Raw genomic sequence first — 20608 nt, forward strand, 5'->3', positions numbered from 1 at the left:
GAGTCACCGCTTTGCCCTCCTCGACTTCCTCATCTCTCAGTTCCTCTTTGAAGAGGGCAGGGAGGGCTGAGAAACAGAGCAGCAAATGTTTTCATGACATGCAGTTCTGGGCCACCAAACTAAATGAACCTGGTGTTTCTATCTATCCGTGCCTGGTTGTTGACGTGAGGATGATCCCACGCAAGGAAGATGCTGATTTGTATCGCAGATAAAAAAGGGTCTTATCATTTTCTTTTTTTAAGTAAATTTTAAGCAAGTTTTCTGACTGGTTTAGAGGTGGATGGAGAATAAACAGCAGGAGTGGGCAAACTTCATGTATGATCAAAACTGTAACTTCCTCAGTATAATTCAGCGTGGAAAATCCATCCATGAAAAAAAATAAAGGAAAAATTGATCAGGTTTGAATTGAGGTGTTAAGGATGCCTATAGGCATAACCCAGAGTTAGAACAAGATGAAGAGTAGAGAGATCTCTTCAAAGTGCTTGGGTAGCAATAAAAAGAAAAGGATGATGTCTCCAGTGCAGAGATCTGCCATAATCTTCACACCAGGAAATTCAGGTGCATCCTAAAACCCCATCCCTTTAGGAACAATGAATAGAAAAATTCAGAGTGTAAGGCTGGATGGTAATGTGCTAATATATACTCTGGGAGCAGCAGGTTGGGACAACACCTGGTAAGTCTTTGGAATGGGGCAGGAACTACATTTGGATATAGAATGGATATGAAGAACAGGAGAGAAGGGTCCCCAGTTCATTCTCTGACCAACAAGAAATAAATATTTGAGAATAAGGATGGGGAGGATAATTGTGCAGACATTGATTACGAAGCAGGAAAGCTCATGGATTTTAGGACAGGTAATGATGGAGAAGAACGAAAGAAAATTCTGTGGGTAACAAGAGAACAAGCTCCAATAATTTGAGAATTGTTACTTATGATCGTGCAGATGTCAACTTAAAGGACAACACAGTTTAAGAGAGTGGAAAAGTTCTCACAGAAACGATATTAAGAGCATAATTAGAGAGTAATTCACTCCAAGGATCATCAGAAACAGTCTATCTAAATCACAAACTTTTCAATGTCCCAAAACTCAAGAGGACTATAAAATACAAGAGGTTTAGATGAGTGCAAAAGAAATACTGCTGAATGTAGAGACAAACCCAGAAAGGGCAGGTTCTCTGAGTGTCTCAAGAAGGTCAAGGGCAGTTCCCCATTCCCGATCTCTGTCACTTCCTGGACAAAAGATCAACATGAAAGAGGGGCTAAAAGTGATCTGCAAAATGATGCTGATATCATAGAATCATAGAATTATTTAATTTGGAAAAGCTCTCTAAGGTCAGTGAGTCCAACCTTTAACCCAGCACTGCCAAAGCCACCACTAAACCATGTTGGCTTACCTCTCTTTCAGGAATGTAAGTTGATGGTGAGTGACATGAGAAAGCTGAAGAATTTAGTTCCTTCTTTTTTGATATTAAAGGTAAAGGACAGTGAAGAAAGTAATGGGAATTCTGGCTAGGATAAGAAAAAAATGATTAGAGAATATTTAAATAGTCTGACTATTCTTAAGGCACCTTGGGGTGATGAAATTCGTCATGGAAGGCACAGGATCAATGAATATCAGACATCAACATTTACACTGGACAAATCAAAGAGCATGAATGGATGACATTCCACGAGTAAGGAAAAAACCAGAAACTAAGAGGTGAAAAAGGCCTCACACATTGACACGCACACATTTGGTTCTTGCCATGCAAAACAGGAGTCTAAACTCCCAGGCAGCCAAGAAAGATCCAGGTGAAGTCAGTGGAGTCAGCAGAGGTATCTGCTGACCACATGTCTGCTAAATAAGGTGAACTGGATGCATCCCTGTCTTCCATGGACTGTGCTGACTAGATATCCACTGAAAAAAAGGGAATTTAGGAATACTCATCAGTCTTGACCTAAAAGATGAATCCCCTTCACCTTCTTGGAAAAAGAGAGAGATGGCAGAGAGAGGATCTGAGGAATCATATCCATCTCAACTTAACTTAATTCTTTGAAAAACTTGGATTTGCCAAGAGCTTTTCTCTTCCTGAAGGAGTGGACCAGTGTAATTTTTTCTTGACATAGATTAAGCTTCACAGACAGAAAGACCCAGTATATGCTGTACATTATTAATTTAGCAAAGCTCTTACTTTAACTCAGGTACAGGTGGAACTACAGAAGGAACGTGCCACTAATTTGAAAACTACAGTCAAAGAATATTCAACTGTGATTTACACTCACAGTGAAAGAATGAGCTGAGTTCCTCAGTGCTCTGGAATCCAGTATTATTCAGCATTTTCTTTAGTGACTTGAAATGCAGTGAAATTTAGTGACAATGAAATGCAGAGTTGTCATTAGTTCTGCAGATGATCCCAAGGCGGGAAAGAAGAGACGGTGAAAGCACTTTGTCAGAGTGGATTAAGACATAGAAAACCTCAGTGAAGTAGTGGTGGAAAAAACAGGCTGCAATTCAGCAAGAGCAGGTGGAAAATATCCTAATTAGGGATGATCAACAACACAAATACAAGGAGGAGAACAACAGGCACGGAGGGATTCGGGATTACGAGAGATCCTGGAAAAAATGCAAGTTGAAAAATGCAACTCTGATGCAAATAGAGAAATCATAATTGGAATATATAAAACAGTGTCCCATGCAAGACACAGGAGTTCCTTCCATCCTGCTCCCCTCTGGCAAAGCCTCAGGTGCAGAGCTGCAGTTCTGCTTTCGGCCACCACACTTCCAGGAAGATGTGGATTAACTGAAAGTGGTCCAGAAAGCAGCAAAGATGGGCTGAAGTCTAGCAAACCTATGAAGGGAAAGCTAAAAGGATTCAAGGTCCTCAGCCCAGAAAAGAGAAGACAAAATGGAGACATGAGGAAAGCTTTCAATTCTGAAAAAATTGTTTCCAAAAAAACCAACCAAACAAGTATTTCTCAATTTTTTATAAAATTTGAAACAAGAAAGAATGACGAGCCAGCTTGAGAAAGACTATTGCTGAAATTAAGAAAAACTTTCTGGCTGGAATGATGGTGACCTCGGGCTTGAGGATGGACTAAGCAACATTTCCAACTCTATTTTCCATGGTTATATTGGAAGTTGAAGACTGAAGCAATCCTTGTGTTATTGGTAAATACAAAGATGAAAAGGTCTGGGCAGTAAAGCAAAGAAATCAGCTCCCTGAATTCAGACCTACTGAATGTCCAGGTGTGAAAGAGGTTGAAAATACTTCTGACTGTCCTGTGTTAATAATAAAAATAAAGTTTCCCGTTCTTCCAAGGAAAGTTGTAGATAAACTTGACTGAAGACTGTGAATTATTCTTCCACTATAATGCTGAGTATTCTGCAACACCTGGATACAAATCTACATTACCCTAGGTCAGAGTTATATAGAAAAGTTGCATTGAACCAAAATCAAAAATTATTTCTCAAATCCTAATGCAGCTTGAAATCTAATCATCCTTTTCAAGAAGTATGAATACTCCTGCTGCTCCACCTCTCTAAGCTCAAGTTAAAAGTGAGTAAGACAGATTAAAAAAAGCAAGGATGTGGCATCTTCAGCCTTTGGTGTGATGCAAGAGCAGGGAGAAGAAAACAGGGAAAATATTAGTATAATCAATGGAACTGTAATTCTGGTGAGAATTAGATAAAAACAACAATAAAAGAAGAAAATCTCTTATCAACAGAATTAATGATGACAAGATTAAGGAAAGAACTCATTGCATGTCAGGACTGAGGCTTCCAGAGGAGAAGGGAGAAACATGCCACAAAAATCCCCCATTTCTGTTTCCTTTACCATGCACTGTCAGTGCTGCAGTTGTCTTCTCCTCTCCACACACACAGGTGTATTCCCCAGCATCCTTGACCTCCAGGGCGTGGATCAGCAGCTGTGCTGTGGTGCCTTCCTGCCTCACAGTGTATTTTTCACTCGGTTTGAGCACCTTGTGCTTCTTTTTCCACTCCACGGTGGCAGGTCTGGACAGTTCACACTGGAGAGTGGCTGTTCCACCTTCTGTGGCTTCCTCGTTTGTCATCTCCTTCTTGAAGTGCACAGGCAAGGCTGAGGAGTTCAAAATGAGCACAAAGTGTGACCATGGCAGCTATTCAAGCAACCACTTAGCTGTGGTCTGTCAACCACGTGTGACAAGCAAAGCCTTTCCTAATTAAGCAGGATTGATGTGCCCTCTGAGAAACATAAAAGAGTGGCTTTGGAAAGCAGGAAAACACCTTATTCATCAATATGAGGAGGGGTTTTTTTATGGTAAAGTCCTTGGCATGAAATGGAGAACCACAGCAAGTCTCAACTTCTCCAGACCTGCAAGACTGAGCCCTACATTCCTTGGATATTGCCTGCCAGAATGGAAAACAAAGCCTGACCAGAGTATCTACATTCTGTTGGAATACAATTAATTGCTTTAAAAGTTCACAAATAAAACTTTATCTGAGGCATCAACTTCTCTTTTCCTTGAGGCCATGAGGGACCTTTAAATGTCCCTTCCAACACAAACTATTCTGTGAATTCTGTACCTCCTCAGACAGTGGTCAGGCAGAACCTGGACCCTCAAGTTATTCTGAAGCACTGAAAACTGCATCAAAAATATCTCAGCAACAAATTATCCTCTCAGCTTTAGGATTTTGGATTAGAATCTTTACAACCACCATCACAACAATATGATCTCCCATTTCTTAGCACCTGCTACTGAATATGAGCATCGAAGAGATGAGTTAATACCAAGATGAATATCTCAGATTTTTGCCTTGAACACCTGACCCGTGCTCAGTACTGACCAGTGCATTCAGGCATTTATGTCCAAGCACAGGTTGCTACATACATCAGAAATAAGGCTGCAGTTTAAGAGCTGACACTACTAAGCTCTTAGAAAAATAACCGTTTGAAAACAACCCCTTTGAATTTACATATTTCCTTTTTCTTTACCGTTCACTCTCAGCGCGGCCGTGGTTCTCTGGTCTCCACAGCAGCACGTGTAATCCCCAGCATCTGCCAGATCCAAATCACGGATCACCAGCTCAGCAATCGTGCCCTGGCATCTCATGGTGAACTTGTCACCTGTCCCCAGGGCTGTGTCTCCTTTCCTCCACCCCACGGCGGCTCCGGGCTTGTTCAGTTCGCAGCAGAAAGTGGCCGTGCCTTTTTCCGTGCCTTCCACGTTCCTCAGCTCCTCTTTGAAACGTGGAGGGAGGGCTGAAGGTCACAGGTGAAGAGAGAGCACTTTAAAAATCGAGGAAAAACTGCGCCTTGACTGCTCCACTGAGTTAAAACCTTTTGCTCTATAAAGGTTTAGAATATACAGTTCCTGAGAGGCAAAGAATGATTTCAGGGGGCACCCCTGCCTTGTGCTTTGCCATGGATCACACTGAGCATGTCACACTGATTAATAATAACTCCAAGAATCATAAAAGACTGACTTTGGACAGATGGAAAACACCTTATTCGTAAGTCAGAGGGGTTTTTTTTATGGTATGATCCAGGGCATGAAATGGAGCACCACCCCAGTCTCAGCTTCCCAGCTCTCACTGATTTGGAAATCAGTGTTGTAAAACTATAATTTCAGTATTTGAAGGGATGTTTTAAAGGCAGTTTAGGATATAACAACACAAAACTGATCCCAAGATCTCAAGGAACTATGCACAGCTCTTTCTTAAAACCAGCTTAATAATTAAAATGAACACTATGTCATTTAAAATTACGGGCTGCAATGCTTTCATAACTTCTCAATTCCATTCCAGAAAAAAACAAGTGAAATCTCAGTGATATGCCCTAAAGAAATTAATTAGTGTAAATAATCCAAGTGCTATTTATGACTTCATCAAGCTCTTCATTGTCTGCTTCCAGATTCCATCAACGGGAAAGAGCAGAAACTGAAAAGATGTTATTCATGATCCCAAGGGAAGGACTTTTAGTGGAAGATATTCCCAGTGGTTGGTACAGCTGTCGTAACAATTTAAAGTAATAGATGGGACCAAGACCAGATTGTGATCCCCCATGAGACCACAGATGACAACACAGAAAACTCCTATTAAACCCAGATATTTTACCATGCACTGTCAGGGAAGCTGTGGTTGCCTTGTCTCCACACACACACGTGTAATCTCCTGCATCCTGTTCCTCCAGGCCATGGATTGTCAGCTCAGCAACGGTGTCCTTCAGCCTCATTTTGTACTTCTCACTAGGCTGGAGCACCTCCTGCCCTTTCCTCCACTCCACTGGGGCGGGTTTGGTCAGCTCACACTGCAGAACAGCTGCCCTGCTTTCCGTGGCTTCCACAGGGACAAGATCCTTTTTGAACAGTGCAGGCAAAGCTATGGGGTGTGATATAAACAGAGAGGGCATCAAAACCATCAACCAGACCTTGAGGAACTCAGAGCTAGGTGCTGAGGCCAGTCCTTCACCGTTACACAGGAAAACAAATCATACAGTCTGGAAAACTGCATCTTTTAGAAAACAACTACAGGATCCCTCAGGGATGTTACTGCCATGACCTGCTTCTAACACTGATTTATCAGCATGCTCATCACTTCCCAGATGATTCCAGTAGTCCTCTCACCTATTTCAGTCTGAAATCATCTATCTTGAACATCAAAGACCTGACTTTGGATTGGAAGTCCTCAGCCCAGGTGACAGCACTGCCATCTGGAGATCCCTCCCTTTCCTAACACCATAACTTATCCTTTTGGTTCAGAAAATAAATTAGTAACATAACTTCAGGTGCACCTTTCAGCCACAATTTCCAAGGACATAAATGTCTCTAATGTCAGGGATACAGGGCTTTTTTTAGCAGCATTCAAGTTGCTTTTTGCCACTGAAGTAAAAACAAAGAGACTTGCACTGGGATGGAAGTGCTGGGTCAGGGAAGGGGAGGAACAGAAATAAACTCCAGGTGGAGGAAAGAAGAGGAAGCAAAAGTGTGCAGAAAATCTAGGAGAAGAGTTTTGACTCCACAGTTTTCCACCTGTCCTTACAACCACCTTATCCCTTAAGATATATCTCAAATAAAACCTGTTTTTTTATCTATTGGATTGTACATGAACTACTTCTGGAGGGGCAACCAGAGCTCATCATTGTTCACCAAAGCAGAGACAAAATCTGTGGGAACAAAATCTGTCCCACTACCCCCTAAGTCAGGATCTGCAGAATAATGCTGTGGGGTGGGGTATATTTAATTTATCCTCAGCAGGATATATCAAAGTCCTGCAAAAGAGGAGGACAGTCATTCATTCTTGAATGGAAAAACCTCTCACTAACTGAGCTCAGCAGTTTTAAAGAACTTTCCTCCAGGTTAAGCACCAAAATCCACTGACAGCAGTGACACCCAAGGACAAACCCTCTAAGAATAATCTTGCTGCTGAGGTCTTTTAAGTGCCCAAGATGAAAAATTCTCATAACTCTTCTTTACTTTGCTATAAAGCCACCAGTTTTGAACTGACAGACAGCGGGAGATGGGATGAAACACCACCAGCAAACCAAGAAAAAAATGCTGCAGAATCAAAACATCAAAGCAAGTGGGAAAGAGAGAGAAAAGGGATGTCCTGGAGACATTGGAATCACAACCCAGAATGGCTTTTTTACCGTGGACTGTCAAGACAGCCGAGGTCTTCTGCTCTCCACACACACAGGTATATTCTCCTGTGTCTTCCACCTCCAGATCTCGGATCAGCAGCTCTGCAGCCGTGTCTTCTTGTCTCATCCTGAACTTTTCACTGGGTTTGAGTGTCTTGTCCCCTTTTTTCCACTCCACGGGGACCCCGACCTTGCTGAGCTCGCAGTGCAGGGTGGCTGTTCCACCGTCTGTGGCCTCCCTGTTCTTCAACCCTTCTTTGAAATATGCAGGCAGAGCTGAAGGACAGCAACATGAGCAGTGAGATGCAACGCTCCAAAGAGTTAAAATTATGTTTAACTTCCCATTTTCCCTCTTATCTTTTTGATAGAAGAACACAGATTCTCAAGAGTCTCCGTGAATCAGTATTAGGAAAGAAATGTCATTACCAGGAAAGGATTTAAAGCTTCCAGCAATCCATAGAAGTATTTAACATGTACTTAGAGTCATAAATCAATACAAACAGAAGTAGAAAACCCATTTTTTTTCCCTGTGAAATTTCAAACAGAAAGACTAGTTTGAAATTTCTGGGGGGAAAAAAATGGTTTTCTTATATGACTTTTTAAACCTTAAGGGGAGGATGTTCGCTGTCTTTTCACATCCTCAAGCAAACACAGAGACATTTCACATCTAAAAAAAAAAATAAAATGAAACATTGGAGTTTCATTCTAAATGTCAGTTTGAAATGAAGTTGTTCATTTCAATACAGGGTGAGAAAACAAGCATTTTCACCTGAACTGACATACCCTTTCGAAGATGTCAGGTTCAGTAAAAATCAAAGCTCTCCCTTTTGTCCTCCCTTAGAAGATTTGGGCTTTTACAAAGGACACCAACTGAATGCCATGACAACTGGGTTGTAAGTGTAAAATCACCTTGTTGTCTCAGGAATGAAGTGTGGGCATAAGATTCCATGGAACAACCTCACCTTTTGGAACTTTATGAGACCTTAAAAAAAAAAATCCCTAAGTCATAACCCCTTTGAGGAAAGACAATTTTTGGCTTGAGCATAACGGGGAGTCTAATAAAGGAACTTTCAAGGGAAAAGCAAAATGATGGATCCTTAATTAAAGCAGTGGGAACAACCCTGGTTGGCTCACTCTCAGCTCGGACCCCGATACCCCTCTTGTGCCACACATTCCAGCTGATGGAACTGTGGATAAAGCTCTGGCAGAAGAAGGAGGTGGGAGTGTGACCTGTCCAAATGAGCAGAGAAAACAGGATAGTTACTTCCAGAGTGTGCCTTGTTTTGTTTGTTTTACCATGAACTGTCAAAACTGCCATGGTCTGCTGGTCCCCACACACGCAGGAGTAATTCCCAGCGTCCACCGTGTCCAGGTTCTGGATTGTGAGCTCAGCAGCGACACCTTCCCGTTTCATTTTGTATTTGTCACTTGGCTTGAGGGTCTTGAATCCTTTCTTCCACTCCACCTTGGCAGCTGCCTTGTTCAGCTCACAGCGCAGGGAGACACTTTTACCTTCAGTGGCTTCTTGGTCTGTCAGTTCTTTGGTGAAAAGAGCAGGCAGGACTGCAGAGTAAATGCAACATGGACATGGCATCAACCCTGAGAAAGCCTGACCCAAGATCTAATCACTCTCTTATTTCCCAGAAGCCATAAGACCTTCTTGATCTCCTCCAGGATTTCATTCCTCCAATCTCTAATGCTTCAAAAGACAATTCAGTCTGATTTTTACTTTGTTTTTTCTTCCTCATGCTTTAAAACATTCTTTAAAAACAAGTCTATCTGAAAAAATAGTTGCCAAGCCATCTATCCTTTCCTTTATATACCATAAAATCAGAGGCCACATTTCAATATGAGACCCAGAGCATTTTGTTTCCCTTGAGAAGAGCAGCAGCTCCACAGAAGTGCCTGATTTATGGCATTGTCTGAAATAAATAGAGCCCCTTAAAGCAGAGCAGTCACAAACATGCTGTCAGTGTTCTGCAGAGATAAAGTATTTGCTTTGGAAGAGCTAAGCCAAAATTGGTCAAAACGGAGCTGGGAGTAGCAGGAGTATTACAAAAAAAAAGCCTATTTTTCATGAAGGTTGTCCTTGTGTAGCAGCAAATATTGAGGGAAACTTGTTCCCCTTAGGAGCAACAAGTGTGACAGTGTAAGTCAGAAAAAGTAAATATTATTCCCACTTTTAGGTCAATCCCCGTGGGAAAACTTCTAAACAAGCAGCTATTGTGGACTAGGGAGGTTGTGGTGAGCTGGGGGCCTGTGCTCACTCAGCACCCAGGAAGACAAACAGCACATCAAGAGGGCATCAGGTGAAAGGAAAAAGAGAGAGAGAGAGAAGGAAAACAGGAGAGGAAGATTAATCAGCAGAGGGGAGGGTAGGAAGTATACAGGGAGCAGAGGAAGCAGAAGAAAAAGAGGAAGAGGTCTTGGAATCACACAGGTTTACTTGGGCACGTGCTGAGAAATTCTTTTTTACCATTTACTGTCAAAGCAGCCGTGGTCTGTTGGTCTCCACACACACAGTGGTAGTCACCAGCATCTGCCAATCCCAAATCCTGGATCCTCAGCTCTGCAAAGGGACCTTCCTGCTCTATTTTGTATTTTTCACTCGGCTTGAGGACCACATTCCCCTTTTTCCACTCAACTGGGGCCGATTTGCTCAGTTTACAGTGCAAAGTCACTGCCTCCCCCTCTGTAGCTTCCTTGTTCATCAGTTCTTCTTGGAAGAGGACAGGCAAGGCTGAGGGATGCAATACCAACAGAGAGGGAATCAGCACTGGAATGGAATGGAATGAACTGGACCGTGCTGTAAGTTACTGGGCTCAGTGTATACATTTAACCAAAAATGCATTATTTCTGGGTGTGTATTGTTGAAATGGGGGTGAAAACTCCTAGAGAAGAGAGAAACAAATTAAAGAAAACAATATACATCGTAGATGTGCTGCTGCGAGGCAAAAAAAGCACAAGGGAATATCCTCCAACAGGATGACTCTTTGGTACCACAGAGCCAAGAACACGAAACCTCTAAAAAAACACACTGACCAAGCTTTGGCTGACCAGAAAACGCTGCAATTTAAGGTGTGTTTGGGGCTTAAAGAGAAACACGGGTAGAACAGTTACCATTCACTCTCAGAGCAGCCGTTGTCTTCTGGTCTCCACACGTGCAGGTGTAGCTCCCAGCATCCGCCAAGTCCAGGTCTTGGATAACCAGCTCAACAAAGCGCCCTTCCCGTCTCATTTTGTACTTCCCATTTGGCTCCAGCACCTTCCCATCCCTGCTCCACTGGACCGAGCCCCCGGGCCGGCTCAGCTCGCACTGCAGCGTCGCCGTCCCGCTCTCCGTGGCCTCCTCGTTCCTCAGCTCCTTCTTGAAACGCACTGGCAGGGCTGGGAGATGCAGAATGGAAAGGGGTTGCAACCCAAGACCCTGCTCAGATCTCTGCTCAGAGGCTCACTCGTTATTTGTTGTGTATCCACCCAAGCCTTCTTCCAACACCCTCTGTCCTTAAGCACATCCCGTCTTTTTTTTCATGAATGGTGAAAGAAATTTTCTAGTAACTTGTTCTGTGGGAATCGATTCATGGCCTTGATTGGGATCATGCATGTAAATGACAAACTCATCCTCATCATTAAACCCTCCTTAACAGAAAATCCCAAGGAATCTTATGTTTCCATGTTAATTCAGGAAAACACACGTGCAGGACAGCTCCCTTCATTTGAGGAAAGGTAAGAAGACAACACACACACACACACATATCCAACACTGAGCATAATGAAAGCCGATTGAGGATGAAGACTGGGGACAGGAGTGACATGGCAACATGAAAAAGAGAATGGATGAAAACAGTGGAAGCAGGACATGGAGATGAGTGCTGTGAGGGAATGTACAGAGAGGAGGGAAGAGGTGGACAAAACCATTCCAGAGTTTCACAGGTTATTTCTGCCTTTTTACCATTCACTGACAAGGCTGCCGTGGTTTTTTGGTTCCCCACTAGACATGAATAGTCTCCAGCATCCTTTGGGTCCAGATCATGGATCAGCAGCTCAGCCACTGTGCCCTCCTGCCTCATCTTGTACTTGTTACTTGGCCGGAGAAGAGTTTGCCCCTTCCTCCACTCCACGGGGGCCTCTCTGCTCAGCTGGCACTGCAGGGTGGCTGTCCCACCTTCCACAGCTTCCACGGGCTTCAGCTCTTCCTTGAAGAGCACAGAGGCAGCTGAGGAATGAAGCATTCTCAGTTTACTTTGGGAGCATCATCACCATCCGGTGACCTCATACGGGACCCAAAGCCAAAACAAATTCTCTTGGCACACACAGCAATTGAGCTCTGACCTACCTGCACTTCCAGGACTCCATTTGTATTTACAATAACACACCAAGAGTTTTGGACCACATGAAAAGAGAGCAACTATTTACCAATAATTAGAATGTCAAAGCAATTACCCTTCTGCTGCCCAAACGCTGGCAGTCACAGACAAGTAAAAACTTGCTGAGAAAGTGGAGAAAAGAACTGCATATTCTTTAATAAAAGGTGTAGCTGAGGCCCTTCTTACCTCTTGGCTTAGAGCTTGGACAGTCGTCTCTATCCAAAGCATAAGAGATATTTCATAAGGAAAAAAAAGATATTTTGTTATCAGATATATTTGATGATATGCTTTAGCATGAAGTTACCATCCCAGAAAACACAACAGACCCTTTTGTTTGTACTCATCCCTATTTTTCCGAACTCTAAATGTGCAGGAGGTAGCAGGACCATGGCAAGGACAACAACAAATGGTCACAAGCAGGTGTCTCGTTCCTACCATGGATTTTGACTTGGGCTGTGCTCTGCTGGTCTCCAGTGTCACAGGTGTATCTTCCCGCATCTTCTGGCTCTGCATTATGAATCACCAGCTCTGCCACTGTCCCCTTCTGCTTCATTTCATATTTGGCACTTGCCTGGAGCGTGGCTCCTCCCTTCTTCCACACCACGGTGGCGTCGGCTTTTGTGAGTTCGCAGCGCAAGGAGATGGATTTCCCTTCTTCCATATCCGTGTTCTCCAGGGCTTGTTTAAAAAGGACAGGCACAGCTGGAACACAGATCCAGGGATTAGGACACGCCCTGTTGACCTGGCTCTACGACAAGTGCCCCCACGAGAGCTGTCACCTCTTAAAACCAGCCCTTTTCCAAGTGAGCAGAGCAGCCCTTAAGCCTCCCTTGGCTGTGTGGCATCAACATGATCCTGCCTGGGAGCAGGAATAAATCTCTCCCCCAGATGTTATCATCTCACTCTGGATTCCTGGGAATATGGGGGAAATTCTTCGTCATTTTTAGTAAAGACCCTTTCAGAATCCCTTGGGCATCATCACCTAATGAATTCCCTGCTCCTGCAGGGCTCTGAAACAATATTCATATCTTATATTTCTCCTACTCTCTGCTCCAGCACATACTACTTTTCCTGTGTTACTAAAGCTACTATATTTGTTAAAGGCCATTGGGGAGTGCAGATGGCACCTGAGAGCCTTTAAAAAGGATGTTTGTGGGAGTTTGGGGGTCTAAAAATTAATCACTTGGCCACTTGCAATTTTTCACGGACTGCATTTATGTTTTCACATTCCCGTGCTCCAACACTACTGGTCTCCACCTATAACTCCATTCTTAACCCCAGCCATGTAAAACAGTTCATAGGTCAGGAAATACAGCACGTGGGGCATAGAAAAATAGTCCTCTGAACTCCACTTAATTAGTTTCTGCCCAGTGGGCAGTTACAGATTTAAAACCCCCAACACAGAATGTGAGACAACGTGAATTAAATATATACAGGTGATAAAAAGTGTGCAATATTACCTTTAAATTCTACGTGTTAAAGATGGCATTAACATAAAAAAAAATGAAGTGTTATGTGATATTTTTTTAATAGACCTATTAAGCACTCGATTAAGGAAGTGTTTAATGTCTCTAACTCTACCCACCGTTCACTTTCACCCGGGCGGTGGTTTTGAGCTCCCCAGAGCTGCAGGTGTATTCCCCAGCATCCGTGGGTTTGAGGTCTCGGATAATGAGCTCTGCCACAGTTCCGTGCTGCTTAAATTCATACTTCTCACTGGCATGGAGGACAGTGTCTCCCTTCATCCATTTCACTGGGGCACCGGGTTTGCTGAGCTCGCAGGTCAGCTTGACCTGTTTTCCTTCTTTAGCCTCTTCGTTTTGGAGCTCTTGCTTGAAAAGGAGCGGCTTTTCTGAAAAAGATGTTGAAGGAAACACGTGAGACTGGCAATCATCCTCCCCCTTTTAGTATCAGACTTTGTTCTTGAGATAGAAAACTGCAGGAATGGAAAAGCACAGGCAAACAGTAAACAGATTCTGACATCTCACATCTGGCTGCCAGCACTTCACAGCAGCAGAAAAAAAAAATTGAGGCCGTATGTTTATTTTCCTTTTAACCACTGTCTGCACTATTGAAGACATTGCTGCTATCACTGCTTTCATTATTAACATCAGTGGCAGACGCTGCACTGCTATAAATGGCACAAACTGTGTCACAGATGGGTGCTCAGGGCTGGACCACCGGCACAAAACCCATAAAACTTCAGGAGGTCAACTCACACACAGCACAGAGGACACAGCAGTGGCAAAGCACTTTCTGTCACAACCAGCAGTATTGATTTATCATGATTAAAAAAAAAAAAAAAAACAAAAAACAAACCCGCGATGTATTTTTTACCCAACATGAACACAGACTTAAAACCAGCACGGAGCAAACACAGAGGGGGAAGCACAGCTGTACATGGCAGGGTCCCTGGGGATCTTCCTCCACAGGGTCTGTCACAGCCTGGGATTTAAGGCTTTAAGCTGAGCTAGGGCAGGGAAGGAACTCACTGGAAAAATACCTCAACTGAAATGTTCTCCCTTTAGATAATGAAAAAAAAAAAAAAATCCTTCCTGAATTCTGCTGTCTTATGAATATGCAAGTCAGCTACTGATTCGAGATGCACCTAATTTGTGGCTGTTGAAAAACTACAGCTTGTTCTTTTGTTTCCCTTTTACCTCTAGTTTGGGACACTCAGTGTCACATGACTACTGAATTTTTTCCTATTTTTTTCCCTTTTTTTTTTCCTTTATTTGCATTCTCCTGTTCTGACATGACTCTAATAGAAAGGTTCCCTAAAGGAAAGCTCCAAAGGTGCAATTTGTTGTAGACATCATTATGACTTGACTCCTTCACATCTCCTGGTGATCCGAATCCATGTGTCTCAACCCCACACCCCTCTCTGTGAAGGGAAAAAAAAGGGGCTGTGGTGGAACATTACCAATGTGATTTTCTTCTAACAGAGAATTGTTCACCATGGGTGAGGTCCAGGTCCTACTGAAGCCAACACAGACCTTTCCTTTGTGTATAATGGGTAGTGAGAAAACGTCCTTGTGTAGAGAAAGACAGAGAAAATTGGGACCTTTAACCACCACCTCTTCTTCACTACGTCATCAAGGTCTTCTCCTTACTTGTACAGCAGACCTCAGCCTTAAGTTGGTTTGTTTCTTGGTGCTCTGGATAAACCCTGTGAGCAGCTTGTCCTCCCAACTCCACGCTCTGAGGTTCAGTTTGACCGTTCCAACAACCCAAATGCTTTTCTCCGTTCACACTGAATCCTCTAATCCCAGTGCAGGTTCTGATCCTGCATTCCAAGTGCCAAATACCACACAGGATATCCACTGGTCTGGTTAAACACAGCCTGTGCCTTCAACAGCCTTCTGTGCCTGCTCAAACCTACCCAGGTGAACAAGTGACTTAAGGCACAGAAACCTGAGCTCCTCCTAAACCTCAGGCTGGGGCAGTGACTCAGGACAGGCAGGAGCAATTGTGAGGTGATTATAGATAGGCCCAGTTCTAACTCAGAGAATTGCACTAAAGGCTCATCTAAGAAGAGAACTTTTGCTTCAGCTTAGATAACAACCCTTTAGATCATGGAATCATAGGAGAGTTTGGGTTAGAAGGTCATCAAACCCAACTCCCCTGCAATGAGCAGAGGCATCTTCAACCAGATCAGATTGCTCCAAGCCCCATCCATCCTGGCCTTGAATGTTTCCAGAGATGGAGCATCCACCACCTCTCTGGGCAACCTCTTATAGTGTTTTAAACCACTTTCATTGTAATAAAAACTCTCCCTTACACATAATCTAAACTGTTTTTAATCTAAATGGTTTTTAGTTTAAAACCATCACCCCTTGTCCTATCAAACAGGATGGCACCTCCTGCCTGATCACACTCCTTGGGTGCATTGCTCTGATAAATTTGGCTGCCTAAAGTAATTACCCAGACAAATGTAGGGGTGTGACCTCCCTCCTTGGAGAGAGCCATCAGAAATTTGATGAATTTACACATTTGAATCCACTTGCACTGAAAACAAAGGATTCAAACACCCATTTTCCTCTAAGAGCTCATTAACAAGGTCAGAATCAACATACTTTCCATTTTATATTCTGGGATTCAGGTAGATGGATTAAAGATTATTTGAATTTTTTTTAGTTCAAAATACACATCTGAAGATGTTCTAATGGTACTCTTGTACTAAGTTTCTTTGATTTTTGGGAGATTACTGCAGAAGATCAAGGTCCTTAGTTTTCATAGACTCCCTCTTTTGGGGTGGTGGTTCAGCTCAATCTTGTTTTATTCAGGTCCCTTCCCCAGGAGAAGCTGCACTTTGCAAGTTTGCTGTTCTCCTTTACCACAGAGGAGAACACAAGGTTTCTTCCTCTCATGTGTCATTCCTTGGCTTTGTCCATTTTTAGGAGACAGATTCAGGAGGTGATTCATCCTTTCTCTGGATTACCTCTTAGGCTGGGTGGATCTCCTGCAGAGATACCTGTCCTCTGCTGACCCACTGCTTTCTCCTTGGGGGTTGGAACGAGATCATCTTTAAGGTCCCTTCCAACCCAAACCATTCCAGGATTACATGATTCTCAGAGAACTTAGACACTTAACCTGCACACAGCTAAAACCAGGTCAGAAGAAGGATTTTCCTGCTTCAGTTCTTTCACCTCTCTGGGTGCTGTTCTGGGCAACTTGATGAAAACATCTCAGTGCAAAGACACAAAGTCCCTTTTCAGTAGAGTTTTGTGTTTTCTTCATTTCCATTAATTACTCTGACCTAGATGTTAGGTGATGATTTAGGACCCAAACCATCACTCCAAAATTATAATATTAATTAATAACTCCAAGTTATTACCCCTGACAGGAATAACTGCACTGCTTTTAGCTGTTCTAGCCTCACACTCATATCTGCCACTGTCTCTTCTGCCCTGTGAACAACAAGTTTGGCTTCAAATCCCAACCAGATGATGTTGTACTTTGAAGAATTCCTGAGGCTCGTCCCACCTTTTCACCACTTTACAGGCCTGTCTGATTTGGAGGTTTCACAGTGAAGGATCACATCCTCTCCCTCACACTCTCCAGTATCAATCAGCTCCTTTATGAAGGCTCAGGGCTTCTCTAGAATCACATAAAATCCATCTGAGATGTTTCAGAAGAGGTGTGGATTCTCAGATCACAAGTAATCCATGAGGTTTGCATCCAGGATTACTTGTATCAAAGCTGCAGGTCAGGGTTATTGACAAATAATTTGGTGTTCATGACTATTAAGTCCTTGGGAAGCACCAGTGATGCCACAAACTGTTGTTTAAATACCCATTGACACCTGGGAGAAACTGAGAAGACAATATTCCCGTTGAGGAACATAAATAAAACCTCTCTCACTTCCCAGTAAACAGCAATAAGACTGAAGCACAATTTTTCTAAGCCTTTTCCCATGGTAGCTGATTAGTTTGAACCTTTTACATGAATGTGGAAAAGTTAATCCTGCATGAATTGAGGTGCAATACAAATTTCTCTCATCTAGAGCAGATCTCAGTAGAACAAGTCCTCTAGAAGTCAAACAGATAGCTCAGATAGGTCATTTAGGGTGTTTCTGTAGCCTCTGGAAGGTGACAGACACCTCCAGAAACCAAATATTTAATTCCAAAATAGGCCAGTGGGACAGAGAAACTCCCTGGAAGTGCTTATCTTTCTACACAGCTTATAGAAGTAACCTAAGGTAGATACCAATAGCTAAATTGGCCAATGTAAATCTCATCCCTCCCAGCTTAATGTTTTTTAATTCCTAAAAATCCAATCAATCAGGAGACCAAAGCCTGGTTATGGTACTACAACATTACATATTAGTCTTTTGCAAATAAAACCTTTCATTTTCCTTCAGAAAACAAAATAAAACAAAACAAAACAAAACAAAAAAAACACCAACCCAACAAAAAAAAAAACCAACACAAACAAACAAAAAAAAAAAGAAAAACACCAACCACAAACATAATAATCTATTTTAATTTCTGTAGTTTGGAAAAATTTGGGTACCTTTTCAAACTCTGAAAAAAGAAAAATATTCTTTGAAATAAACGAGGTAGTTGTGAAAAATGAGGCTGTGATCTGACACGGGGGAGACAGTGTGTTTTTTATCTCTGGGCAACAGAAATATTTACATTTCCAGGAAGAAAACTTGCCTCTAATCCCACATTCTTGGGCTGTTTGGCATTCATTTCGTTTCCTTGCCGTAGAAGCAGACTAACACTGCAGTTTTAACTCACTTCAACTTTTCCAGAGAAAACAACCCATTGTCAACAATGCATAGCAGAGAACAACATGCAATGTTGCCTTTCAAACAGCAAAAAAACAAATTTAAAACTTATTGCTTGCACTCGATTTTTTTTTCATCGAATTAATTGATTCCTCCTCGTTAATCAGCACCTTATCAGCCCACTCAAGGAAAACTGAACAAGGCCTCCAATGTACCATCATTCCCACCTAAGATCCAATAAACACTCCAAGGGTTGTCCAGGATTACAAAGTGTTTGTTCTCCAGCTGCAATTTCATTATATATAAGTATATAAGTAATTCTGTTCTTGAACATAGACAGATAGACATATGATGGGGCTAAATTCGTAGCATTTTTGTCCTTTCTTTTTTATTTTTTATTTTTTTTCCCACCTACCCACATTAACCCCGCTTATTTCTGCTCGTTATTTTCCTCTCCTGAGGGTTTTTTAGGACGGATTTACCTTTCACAACCAAACTGGCAGATGTTTTCTTATCACCAGCTTCAAATGTAATGACCCCCGAGTCCTTCAGTGAGAGCTTTCTCAGCGTTAGCAGGTGATATCCCCCAGGCTGGGACTGGATCTCATTAAGTTCATTGGTATGGAGTGGGGTCTTATCCAAAAACCACTGCACTTTGCTACAGTCTACGGGAGAGATTCTGCACTTGAACGTGGCAGATTCTCCTTCTAACACAGTGACATCTTCCAGGTCTTCTGTTATTAGCACTTTCTGGCCTGAAAGGAACATAGATACATCAATTACTGGAATCTTCTGCTTCTAGCATGAAAAGCCATATGGAAAACTCCCAAGGATTTCCCATGCGAGTTTTTTTTTCAAGAAAGAAATACGTTCATGATACAGAAGGCTGAAACATAATTCCCCTGATACTGAACACAAAACCCACTCAACAGGAAGAGAATATATACAGGACACATACACCAAAATAGGATGAAGACAACTTTAAAGCACCAGAAAACATAAAGCAGAACAGGTAGAATGCAGATCCAATGTTATAAACCTTCTCCTAATTAAACTACCTGGAAAGTTTGAAAGGATGAGTCTCTGACAGCATTACTGGGCTCTAGACATCACTGAGCAGATAATCCCTTCCATGACAACTTCTGGTTTTTTCTAGAGCAAATTTAACTTCATTTCTATGGGATGGGACCACAGAGCCTCCACCTTCTTTGAGCTCAGTCCAACCATAAGCACAGTGGGAAGGGGAGAGCTTTGGTAAAAAGAAACAAAACCTCTGCCCCAAAAACCTGCCTGTATAAATAGATATACACCTAACTAGAAATAAATATATAAATATATATAGATAGATAGATAAGCCTAACTATAAATATACATAAAATAAGATTATTGCTGTATACAAAAACACCTCTGATGTTCCTCCTGCTTACAAAACTAGTAAAGGGATTTTTTACTTTTATCTTCTTGACAGTTAAGTATTTTCTCCACTCAGAAAAGCTGCTGTTCGAAAGCTCACAGTGAATTCAGGTAGCTCAGAGCCTGGCGTTATGAGGGGGATTAAACACGTTTCTTTGCTTCCTAACATCTGCTCTAGCAGATGATCAGAGGTGGAGGAGTCTGACTTCACCCCCTTGTCTTTAAAAAACACAACAATTAGCAAGTGGACACTGCCACTGCATCTCCATCTGACTGTTCTGGAATCATTCCTCCTGTTCTCTTCATTGTTTTATCAATTTTCTCTCAAGGGTTTCTCCCATCTGGAGACCTGTGAGGAACAGTAACAACCAGACCTCCCTCCCTCCCCTCGAACACTGCCCTGCCACCAGCACTGCCCACCACAGCTCATTCACTGCCCAGAGAGCCAAAAAAACCTGCTGTACTGGTTGTGCTCTTCAGGGGCAGGTTGGGTTGTTCCCTTCACCTCTGAGGTGCAGAGGGACATGAAGCACTTAAAGATTCTGGCCATGGAGGTGCTCCAAGGGCTGGAGCCCCTCTGCTCTGGAGCCAGGCTGGGAGAGCTGGGGGGGTTCACCTGGAGAAAAGAAGGATCCAGGGAGATCTGAGAGCCCCTTGCAGGGCCTAAAGGGGCTCCAGGAGAGCTGAAGAGGGACTTGGGATAAGGTCCTTGAAGGGACAGGACAAGGGGGAATGGCTTTAACTGAAAGAGAGCAAGTTTGGATCAGATTTTAGGGAGAAGTTCTTGGCTGTGAGGGTGATGAGGCCCTGGCACAGGTTGCCCAGAGAAGCTGTGGCTGCCCCATCTCTGGAAGTATCCAAGGCCAGGTTGGATGGGTCTGAAGCAACCTGGGCTAGTGGAGGGTGTCCCTGCCCATGGCAGGGGGGTGGAATGAGATGATCTTTAAGATCCCTTCCAACCCAAACCATTCTGTGATTCTATGGATTACTATTAA

General features: G+C 42.9%; 1 protein-coding gene across 1 annotated transcript in view; it reads right to left on the reverse strand.

Moving 5' to 3' along the window:
- The window catches only part of OBSCN (obscurin, cytoskeletal calmodulin and titin-interacting RhoGEF), a 187812-nt gene that overhangs the window by 100545 nt on the left and 66659 nt on the right, over positions 1-20608 (reverse strand). Inside the window, 8 exon segments of the mRNA XM_017830010.1 lie at positions 7608-7874; positions 8895-9161; positions 10075-10338; positions 10719-10985; positions 11551-11814; positions 12401-12667; positions 13551-13817; positions 18683-18955. Of these exon segments, the coding sequence (XP_017685499.1) occupies positions 7608-7874; positions 8895-9161; positions 10075-10338; positions 10719-10985; positions 11551-11814; positions 12401-12667; positions 13551-13817; positions 18683-18955 (2136 nt within the window).

This window comes from Lepidothrix coronata, unplaced genomic scaffold, assembly GCF_001604755.1.
Source record: "Lepidothrix coronata isolate B3197 unplaced genomic scaffold, Lepidothrix_coronata-1.0 Scaffold173, whole genome shotgun sequence".
Lineage (NCBI taxonomy): Eukaryota > Metazoa > Chordata > Aves > Passeriformes > Pipridae > Lepidothrix > Lepidothrix coronata.